This window comes from Mastomys coucha, unplaced genomic scaffold (assembly GCF_008632895.1).
Source record: "Mastomys coucha isolate ucsf_1 unplaced genomic scaffold, UCSF_Mcou_1 pScaffold13, whole genome shotgun sequence".
Lineage (NCBI taxonomy): Eukaryota > Metazoa > Chordata > Mammalia > Rodentia > Muridae > Mastomys > Mastomys coucha.
Window position 1 is genome coordinate 76,065,693 of NW_022196895.1, and position 11,122 is coordinate 76,076,814.

The window sequence follows — 11,122 nt, forward strand, 5'->3', positions numbered from 1 at the left end:
CCTCTCTCCCTCCCCCCCCCTCTTTGTGTGTGTGTGTGTCTGTGTGTAGTTTGGATTCCTTTAATTCTCACTTTATATTTACAATGTTATTTTGAAGTTTTGTTTTGTTTTGTTTTTCCTGCGCAGTCTAACATCTCTTCACAAATCGTTTCTTGCTTTTTGTTGTTGTTATGCCCTCCAGGTAAAGACTACATTCCCACTTTTGTTTGTATACTGGACATGGAAAATCAATATTGTGACAGCCGTGGCACTAATCTCACACCTGGGGGAGGGTGTCTTATTTGCTGGTATCCTGGTTTGGTTGAATGGTGCAGTCTGAGCCTGTTGGTACTGACTGCCGTGCTTCTCCCTTGTCAACTTTGAGCTCACTGGCCCACCATACCTGGCTCCACTGCCTGCAGTGCTGGCTCTGCTGCTCTAACACTCTGGATGATGCAGTGCTGGCTCTGTTGGTGTAACACTCTGGGTGATGCTACACCAGCAGCTGGTGCCGGGGTCAGTAAGGCCCGTCTAAACGTTGCTCTGCTTTCGGGAGAGCTCTTAGCTGCCTGCTTCTTTCTCCTCAGCTGCTCATGGAGCCGCTAGCTGATGCTTCTTGTTGCTTCCTCTCTCCTTCAAAACAGGGTCTGGTCCTAGAGCCCAGGCCAGCCTGGTATCCACTGTCTTCCTGCCTCAGTTCCCCAAGTATAGAAATCATGGGTGTCCGGCCATGTCTGCCTCAGCTTCCTCCAGGTCCCAGGTCTTCCTTCTTTTGCTAGGACTCGTGAGCCCATCTGTCTCTTAGGGAGGGCTTTGAACTCTGAGCTGGTGGCAACAACTTGCTTTGAGGACAGGTACTGGAAGGTGACCTCTGCTCTTCCCAGCCTTCCCCCTCTGGTATCTGGAGTCCCTATCCTGTGTAAGGGACACCTAGGATAGTGACACATAGTGTCACCTAGGATTCTCGGCCTTACCCCTGTGTGGAGCCCCAGAGCAGAGGAGCTAAGCACGTGAAGGGCATGCCAACTGTGGCAGATCAGCCCTCATCCTGCAGCTGTGCTGGGAGCATACCCTCCACCCCCACCCCTGTGAGCTTTCTGTTACCTTTTCCCAAGACCTCCTGCTGCTTTTCTACAAGTTCTTACCTGACTGTTCAGTTTAACTTGAACCCCTGGGGCTAGAATTAGGGAGGACAGTTCATAAAGGCCAGCCCGCACACTACAGTGTTATTCTCTGTCAGTGGCGTTGAGGAATAAACTTGAGATGGAGTGTTCCATGGTGGCTTACTGTTGGAACTGGACACAGGGTTCCTAAGATTGCTGGGGAAGCAGGAAGCTTCCATTTTCAAATGAAGGCTCCACTTTGGATGGTAAAAGTGTTTATTCTGGTGCTTGCTGGGCCCTGCTGTTATTTTTGAGCTGTGCTGTCATGAACTTGAATGGAACTCTTCAGAACAGAGGTTGCTGTCCTATCAGCTACAATGATGGTGACATGAGCTCTCTGCAGGGTGACATGGCAGGTGTGGGTCACTGTACCTCCTCTCCCCATTGAAGGGAACGGTGCTAAGGAAAAATGTTTCAGGCCAAGCTGACCTCATGGTTCAGTGTTGTCTGTCCATGTCATTGATGGAGAGAAACTTAGAGTTGAGTGTTCCAGTCCTTTGTTGGTGTGTTAGTAGGATAGAGTTGGAAAGGACTCCTGAAATATGTGAGACAGAGAATCACCAGCACCAATAGCTCATACATAACAAACACTCCTCACCCCAGCTTCCCTGGCTCTCAGAGTACCTGCCACAGCGGTGTGGTGCCACACTAGCGGCAGTCTACTGTGACAGCCTTATTTGTGTAACCTCAAATCCGAGTGGGATGCCGGCCTCAGCGGTTGCTTGGCCAAGCAGTAGGTGCTCCCGGGCAGTTTCCTGGGGCACCCTGTCCCGAAGCTGGGAGAGGGGACTGGACACGTACAGAACCAGCGCTTGCAGCCCAGCTTCCTTGGTGGGCTAGGGCTGTGTTCCCAGAACGTTGATTCTGGGTCTCTGCGCCATCCTCTGGCTGAACTGCAGTCTATCCTATCCCTTGTCTGTCGTGGGTCAGGGCTGGGGTGAATGAGGACAGAGAGGGTGAGAGGGCCAGGAAGTTCATTTCAGCGGTTGCAGGAGGTCTTGGCTGTTCCCTTAAAGTCTATTGGAGGATCTGACCTGTAGTCAGGGTGGTGCTGCGTGGGCCACGTGTGGCTCCTGTCATCTTGCCATGCCCTGGGGGCTTCCTGTAGGTTTCCTGGGACTTGGGGCTCTACCTCGAAGTCTGAGTTTCTGTGAGCATTCAGTACAGCAAGGAAGGCCATGGGTGAATCTGAACCAGGCTGGCCAGGATTAGACCTTTTTATTTGTTTTTGTTTTTTTTTTCTCGCAGGGCTAATTTTTTTCTATAGACATCGTCACCAAGTTAAATTTGGACCCTGATGATGTTTTCCTTGAGCCATTTGAGGTTGAGTGGTTTTTTTCATAACTATCCAGACCTTGCTGTCAGCAGGCCTCATGGTCCTCCAGACAAAGAGCCCAAATAAGTTGCAGAACGCTTTATTGTCTTACCTCCAAGAGCACCCCCTTTATTGTCTTACCTCCGGGAGCACCCCCTTTATTGTCTTACCTCCGGGAGCACCCCGTTTATTGTCTTACCTCCAGGAGCACCCCCTTTATTGTCTTACCTCCGGGAGCACCCCCTTTATTGTCTTACCTCCAGGAGCACCCCGGTCTGCTCTGGACTTTGGCAAGCACGTGCTGGGGTGTGCTTTTGGCCTTCTCCTGGTCCTTACCTGGGAGTTTCTGGCTCAGTTGGTTTTCTGACCAGGGGCCTGGCCAGGCTGGGAGTCTCCAGACAGACAGTCTGGGGAAGATAACTGTCTCAGAATCTCAGGTGATCCGGGCAGACAGTCCTGCCAGGCAGCAGTGAAAGTCGATGTTGCTGCTGAAGAAACGGAATACAGCTGGCATTCGAGCCACACGGGAAAGTGTGGAGGTTTCAGCAGTTCGTTAAGGAAGATGAAAAAGCCAAGTGTAGGTGAAGCCCCACTCCGGAGACCCGGGAGTCTGAGAGCAGCCTGGATCAAGGCCCATCTCCCAGACAAATAAAATGAGGGAAGTTACCCTTTGTTTATTTTACAAAACATCCTTCCAGTACAGTCAACACAGACATTGCTGGGCAGGTCTGTTCTTCTTTGTGCTGAGCCTTTGGGGTCAGGCATGTGTCGTGTTCCATGCCTGTTGGGATGTGTCGCATAGTGTGCTGGTGAGACCCTGGGAGAAGGAGGGGGAAGCAGCTCTGTCAGCGGTCTAAGAAGGGCCTTTGGGTTTCAGAATGAGCATGCCTATGTGAGTCATGGGGAAGGGGCCTGGGAGGTGGCTCTGCTCCTGTGTTCCTGAGGCTGATGCTTCGTGAGTTCCTGTGCAGAGCCCTGCTCTGGCCTTGACTTGCCCAGCTGGGGCCCAGGTACTGTGCTTCCAGTTTCTTCTGATTGGTTTAAGGAGATCTCCCTTGATGCTGGTGTCCCCAGGATGGCGAGAGCTGTTCTAGATGACTGACCCAGGGGTCTGATGACTGCAGGCCATGGGATGCTCCTTTGTGGCCTCCCAGTGTGGCCTTGCCCAGTGGTGCTCAGGGAAAGAGTGGTCAGTGTCCGTTGCATCCAATGTGAATTCCTCTTTGCTCTCCCAGCTTCACAGACCAAGGGGTTCATTCTGGGTAGTGAGCGGGGTTCCTGCCATTTCCAGTCCATAGTCCAGACTTGTGACTCGGCCACAAGGGCACGTGGAACAGCATGAGAGCCACAAGAAACCTTTCCGGAGCTTGGAGGCTGTGGCTGTGGCTCTGGCATGGTAGTGCTGAGTGCTTTAGCGAGCTGGAGGGAAGCATTCCGCAGCATTCCCACTTGCCGGGCGGAGCTGGGAAGTGTTACACATCTTGCTGTACTGTCGCTGGAGTGGTCTGCCCTTACCTAGCTCTCCAGCTCTAGCAGCTCAGGCACCTGAGCCCCTACTTGATGTTAGTGCATCCGCTGCATCTTCCTGTGCATCTTCTCAGAGGCGAGCCTCACTGCTGGTCCAGGCAGGATGTGATGCACTAGCCTAGAGCAGAGCTGTCATTTCCAAGGTAGAGAGCCCTGTACCTTGTTCCTCACTGGTTCTGGGGTTCGCGCTGCCTTTTCAGTGGCTGGATGTCGTTGGCTTAAACTCTAGGCAGGGAGCTGAGAGAACCCAGGCCCTACCTGCCGGGGTTTCTGATACTGCAGAGTACATGGAGTGGGAAAGCTTTGCCTGAGTTGGCACGGACGAGCCACACGAGGGTGCTGGCGGGCTGCCGTAGGAACACAGATTGTATACCACAGGCGTCAGAGCTGCTCCAGGTAAACTGTGGGGCCTCAAGGTGGTATCCACCACTGCCCCAGAGATGAGCAGTTAAGGGGAAACAAAACCCAACCCAGAACCCTGGCCTGGACTTGGTTTCTTTGTGCTCTTGATGCTGTGATAGACCCAGGGTCCTTTTCTCCTCACAGCTGCTTTAGGGCTGCTCTGACTTCAGGGCTCCAGGAGGACTTGACCTTAAGACATGAGGATGCTGGGCTTTCTTCCGTGTGTTTTTTTGACCGCTTTCTGTCTGTTCCTTTTGCCTGTTTATACATCGGGGCATCCATCCTGTTGTACAGCATAGATTCAGAAGGACACTGGGGCTTTTATGCATGTTTGTCTTGGATTATTAATGTCTAAGTGTCCTGCAGAGCTCTTTACCTTTCTGTCTTCAGAAGGAAACTTGAGGTGCAGTATCTTCCGTATCTTCTCACCGCCCTTCAGGGACCAGGTATCCTAGGAGCCATGCTTGTCCCTCATCTGACCCTTGCTACCTGCTGTTGAAGGGCTGCCCCTGGTCTCCGGGTCCCAGTCACCACACACCACGTGTGACCATGTTGCAATGGGCTGATGAGCTCTTTCGTGTGCTCTGTTGGGAATCTGTTTTGTCTCTGGGGGTCAGATTAGCACTCCCTGAAGGTGCTGGGGGACACAGAGAGTCAGTGTGTGGGCCCCTGTAGTGCAGGCCAGCTCTGCTTGTCCTGCTTCCCGAAAGAAAGCTCCTTTCGGGATTGGGCTTCTCATCTGAGGGGCCAGAGCTTGTTCCTTAGGGGTATGATCAGGAGGCACTGGAACTGTGAATGAGTCCAGACTAGACTGGCATCAGGAAGACTGTCCATGAGCAGCTAACACTTGAGGCCTTAGCTGTAGATGGTGAAGGTGACATTCCCTTTCCCCTCATATGCCTTTATTCCTGTAGTAGGCCCTGTCAAATTTCATTGATGTGTTGATAACACAGGCCTTTGGGCCACATCCCTGTTGCTGAGGCTAGGGATGGAGGCCGGGGACGGGTACCCGCAGAGACCCAAACTCAGGAAGGCAGCTCTTTGTTGTAGAGTTTCTTCTGGGTCCAGGCTTTAATGAGACTTGTAATCTCTGACAGGGTGACTCCTTTGTGTCTCAGCCTAGTAAGTGGAGTGGGCATAGGGCACCGTCCTGCTGGGCGAGATAGTATGTGACACAATAAAATGCCATTGGTGCAGGTAACCTGGTGTAACCTGGTCTCTGTGCTCTCTGTGGTTTCCCCAGGCTACTCCTTTTTTTGTCCTGGTCTACTCCCCAGAAACGAAAAATTGCTTCCTTAGAAAAGCAAAATCCTTGGGTAGTATTAGAAATGGCTGTGTGTGTGTTGTCTGAGTAATTGGAAGTTAGATCCCGCCCCCTTTTTAGTGTGTGCCACACCACCATGTCCTGATTTCTTCTGGAACAGAGGGAGATGACAACCTGCTCATGCAGATGCAGAAATGCTGATGCAGGGCAGGCTGAGCCTCTGAAAACCCCAGGGCTGCAGATTTACTGCAATTTGCATGTTAAAGTCCGTCGTCCAGTTTTCCATTACAAACAGGGATGCCAGGGCAATGATGCGGTAGCTGTTTTCCTTACTACAGAATGTATTCAGTGGGCTGGGGTGTAGCTCGGGTAGAGCACTTGCCTAGCATGTGTGAAGACTTTCCCAGCCCCCAAAGTGAAATACCAAAAATAGAAAAGAAAGAATTCCACCTCCCCCTAAAAGCAGCCATACTGAGAAGAGTTTAGCATCGCTGGCATCTCTTGGCCCTGCCCACCTATACCTGCTGGAATTTCCCAGCCATACTGAGAAGAGTTTAGCATCGCTGGCATCTCTTGGCCCTGCCCACCTATACCTGCTGGAATTTCCCGTCTTGGACTTGGGATCTAAGAGCCAGGTCAGGTCTAGCCATGCCTCGTCCTCCCGGACGGCAGGTTCCCTTCTCACTGGAAGCTTCCACGATATTTGGTAAAGTGTCATTTAATTCATGTCATTGCTTGTGAATATTCCACAGAATCCATCATCAGACAACATGGGCTGGTGCTGGTGCCCAAGTGTGTAGTGAGAGTGCTGTGTGCTTGTTGATTGAGTCCCTCTCATGGCTGGAAAAGAGTTCAGACTTGTAGAACTGATCCTTGAACCGTTAGATCAGTCCCAGGAGGTGGGTTCATTAACCTGAGTGAGTGGAGACACATGGTTAACCAGAAGGCAGAGCTGTCCCTCTAACCCAGGTGGCAGATCCCAGAGGCTGTAGTACATACAGTTTCTTCCTAGAAGTATTGGAATTACTATTTGGTACCAAGAGTTCCTAGAATTGCTTCTGTTGGAATGGCCTCATCTGCCTACACTGCCCTCCCTCTACCTGCTCGTGTCTCCTCCATACTGACTGCCTTGCTCCCATCCCTCCTCACTGAATTGAACCATCCACATCTCCCACACTTACTCTGACCCACTCCATTCACCCCCCGCCCCCACCTCCACTGGCCTTGCCCTGGTCGTGTCTCCTCTCACTGGCTTTGCCCCATTCATACTTCACCACACTAACTTTGGCTGACCCCATTCATTTCTCCTCACCATGACCTTGCCTTGTCCCAGGGTTCTACCCCCTTACACTGACAGGCCCCGCCCATGCCTTGTCAGCATCTCTCTTGCCGTGATCTCCCGTCTGCTCGCCCGACTGAGGTACCTCTCTCCCTCTCCATCTAGACTTTGATCCTCATCATTTCTGGCACTGGAGCAGCTTTGCAGACTATGTGCAGTGTGTGCTGGCCTTCACGGGTGTGGCAGGCTACATCACCTACCTGTCCATCGACTCGGCTCTGTTTGTGGAGACGTTGGGCTTCCTGGCCGTGCTGACGGAAGCCATGCTGGGCGTGCCACAGCTGTACCGAAACTACCGACACCGCTCCACGGAGGGCATGAGGTAGGGGTGTTCCTCTGGAGGTTCCCACAGCACTCGCTGGGGCCATTGAGCTCTGACAGTATGGGGGAAATCACTCTGCTTAAACACATTGGGCCTTTGACTCTTGTCTAAGAAGATATGTTTGGGGGAGGCAGAAATTTCTGTGGAGGCCATGGCCCATCAGGAGCTGCAGAGCTTTCACGCAGGACCAGATACCTATACAACTGGATGTGACAGGGCATAGGACCTTGCCAAAGGTACTCCAACTATGGCTTTTTCACAGTGGGACTCACCATGGCCTACGAAAGCTACAGTGTCTGGCAGATGGGGATAGACTGTTGTCAGGATCGTACTAAGAAGTGTCTGGAGACAGGTGTCTAGCACAGGACGCTTCCCATAGACCATTGGAAAGTCTTGAAGAAAGCATCATTTCCTCAGCACTGGTCAGCTGGTGAGGAGGACGGAAGAGCACAGCCATGCCTTTAATCTGGCGCCATCCTTAAGGACGCTGTTTGACTCCACACTGAGAGCCTGTCTGCGTCTTAGAGATCCTATGTACTTCTGAGACTCCGTCCTCCTTCTGCCTGAGACCCTGGCCACTTCTCCCTACCCACTCCTTACTAAAGTCCATCCCACCTCTGGTGGCCTCCTTTCTCTGAAGGTCAGTGGAATCACAGGGTTCTGTTTTGTAGAGAAAAGCAAGTCCTGGTAAGAAGGGACAGGCAGTGGATAGTGCAGAGGTTTGGGGTCATGCCAGATACCAGGTTTTAATGTTCCTCTGTAGTTCTTATTGATTGCAGGGTTGTAGGGTGATGTTTATATGCACTTGTAGAGTGTAGATACAAGTGTGAGGCGTAGAAGTTAGTACCTGGTAGGCTCGAACATGATGCTTACACAGGAACGGCAGAGATTGGCTGGCAGTTGTGACTGTAGTGGATCACGTTTCCCTCATGAGGACGGATGGAGCCCTGAACTGAATCTGGATTTGTTTTTTTCTTACATCTGGTGGAGCTGTCACAGCTGTAGACAGGTGGGGCTGGTGGATGTGCAGGAGAGCAGCAGCTCTGGGTCCACGTCAGTGCCGATCATGGAGGAAAGCCACAGGGTGATCTCTGGAGGCCATTAACTTGTTGTTCCAAAACTCAAGTGTTGGGCGAGCTGTTTTCAGCTAAGAGCAGAGATGTTTTAGAGTCGGTGGTGCGGAGCCATGGAGAGGGGCCAGTGTTGGGAGATATTAGGGCCCCCTGCTGGGGCATCTTCTAGGGTCAGGTACTAGGCTCCCTCATGTGCATAGACGCTAACCAAGCTCCCCATACTGCAGGGCTGGCGCCCTTATTATTAGGATTGTCCCTCCAGGAATCCTAGTTGGGGATGTCGCAGGTCCTACTGTGTCCCTACCTTCTCGAGGGAGTGCAGGACTACCACGGGTCTATGGGATTGTGACTTTTTTTTTTTTAAGATTTATTTTTATTTATTTTATGTGTATGGGTACACTGTAGCTGTGAGCTATCATGTGTGGCTGCTGTTGATTTCAGGACTTCTGCTGGTCCTGCTGGCTCTGGCCCCGCTCGCTCCTGCGTAATTTACTGTAGCTGCCTTCAGACGCACCAGAAGAGGGCGTCTGATCTCATTACGGGTGGTTGTGAGCCACCATGTGGTTGCTGGGATCCGAACTCAGGACCTTTGGAAGAGCAGTCAGTGCTCTTACCCGCTGAGCCATCTCGCCAGCCCGGGATTGTGACTCTTGAAGTCATGGAAAGTGACGTTTCAGGTACTTCGTGTGACTGATTGAAAATGGGTTTAAGATATGTATGTGCACACACATAGATACTTCAGTGCACATAAGAAACAGAGGCTGGCTGGGCAGTGGTGGCTCATGCCTTTAATCCCAGCACTAGGGAGGCAGAAGCAGGCAGATTTCTGAGTTCGAGGCCAGCCTGGTCTACAGAGTGAGTTCCAGGACAGTCAGGGCTACACAGAGAAACCCTGTCTCAAAAAACCAAAACCAAAACAAACCAAACAAAAACAAACAAAAAAGAAGAACCAGAGTCTGCTGACAGATGGAAACAAGACCTTGTAGGGTTTATCCCTGTTCTTTAAGGACCTGCTCACGCCATTGCACCGTAATGGGGAAAATCTACAGAGGGACTTCAGTTCACCTGTACTTCACATATGGATTCCTGGGGCTGGGAGTAGGGAATGGGAGGAGGTGGTGCGGGGAATGATTAAGAATTGAGAGGGGCTGGGCAGTGGTGGTGCAAGCCTTTAATCCCAGCACTTGGGAGGCAGAGGCAGGTGGATTTCTGAGTTCGAGGCCAGCCTGGTCTACAGAATGAGTTCCAGGACAGCCAGGGCTACACAGAGAAACCCTGTTTCGAAAAAACAAAACAAAAAACAAACAAAAAACAGAATTGAGAGGAACTTGATTCGTCCCTTTTTGACTAATTTTAGTAGCTTCAGAGCAGGTTTCCTGGAAAGTCTTATTCTACTGTACACAAGTGTACAGATGAGGGCTCACACACACACATACACACACACACACAACCCCATAGGCACATACACATTACCCATCTTGGAGCTACTTTGAATAGTTTCCCTCTTGAAAAATATTAACTCGGCTGTGGCTTTGGAGCCGGTGATGAATGATGACGCTTTTGGAATAACTTTACTAATTAATGCAGTAGACCTCTGCAAGGCGGATCCTGTGTGTGTGTGGGGTGTTTGCATTCTTCCTCCTCCAGGTTTTACTAGAATTGAAGACTGTTCCCTAACAAGTAATTACTGGAGGGTGGGGGTGGGTGTAAACGAGGGAGGAAGCCAAGCCTTCAGCAGCACGGAAGAGGAGGGAGTAGCTGGGGAAGGCACTGGAAGTGCAGAATCGGGAGGGGGAGGCATGGCAGAGCCTGAACAATCTAGCAAGGAAGGGCTAGCTAGCAAGGAAGGCCGGGCCCTGGGGAGTGAGGATGGAGGCTGCGTGAGAGCAGAATGACAAGGAGGCAGGCAAGCTTAGCCCACGGACAGAGGGCGAGCTTCAGGCCCCTGAACCAGGCCACTCTGCAGGACCCAGTTGGGACTCTGGGCTCTCTTGCCATAGTGAGATGCTCCCAGAAACTCAGCTCTGCTTATCCTGTGATCATACAGGTCTAGCTGTGGCCCCCTGAGCAGAGGCCCCTCGCATTCATAGCCTTTTGGGAAATGCAGCATGCCGCTTCTGGGACATGTCTTGGTCACTACCAAACCTCTAGAGTCTAGTGCCGTTTGCTCTGTGAGAAGAAATGCTTCTCATAGTGCCCAGAGGAGAAGGGCCAGGTATCACCCTGACTAGGGACTCTGCTTGCAGAATAACCTGCCTGCAGAGCACCCAGGGGAGCACACTAGTGCATGCATGGGCTCTGGGAGTACACTGTGTTCTAATTTTAGCATCATCTCTCTATAGAGGTTGAGAAACTTGAACTCATTAGCAGCCTCGCCCATCTGACCCAGACTCCTCCACACTGCTTACATGTTTTCTGTCTTCCCTGATTTGCTTGTTCTGGTCATTACATGTCTGTGGAATCATATACTGTGTGACCTTCTGCGTCTGGCCTGAGCATCGTTCCTTTCTACGGCTTCATGATGTGGATGTTCCAGATGTTTATCTTCAGTTGACTCATGCTGTCCCGATTTCATAGATAAGTTCTTCAGGACATACTTTGTTTTCCTTTATAGCGAGAGCGTTGTAGGCATAGAAGGGCCAGGTCACGTGACGGCGTGGGTTGTGATCTTCTGTGGAAGTGCCAGCTTGTATTCCAGGGAGCACATTTTCACATTCCTGTAGTTGTATGGGGGGGGG

At 51.5% G+C, this 11,122-nt stretch overlaps 1 protein-coding gene across 1 annotated transcript in view; it reads left to right on the forward strand.

Annotated features, from left to right (window-relative positions):
• Slc66a2 (solute carrier family 66 member 2) overlaps positions 1-11,122 on the forward strand; it is a 41,790-nt gene that overhangs the window by 24,005 nt on the left and 6,663 nt on the right. The window contains exon 6 of the mRNA XM_031366130.1: positions 7,095-7,311. Within this exon, the coding sequence (XP_031221990.1) occupies positions 7,095-7,311 (217 nt within the window). The remainder of the gene's footprint in view (positions 1-7,094; positions 7,312-11,122) is intronic.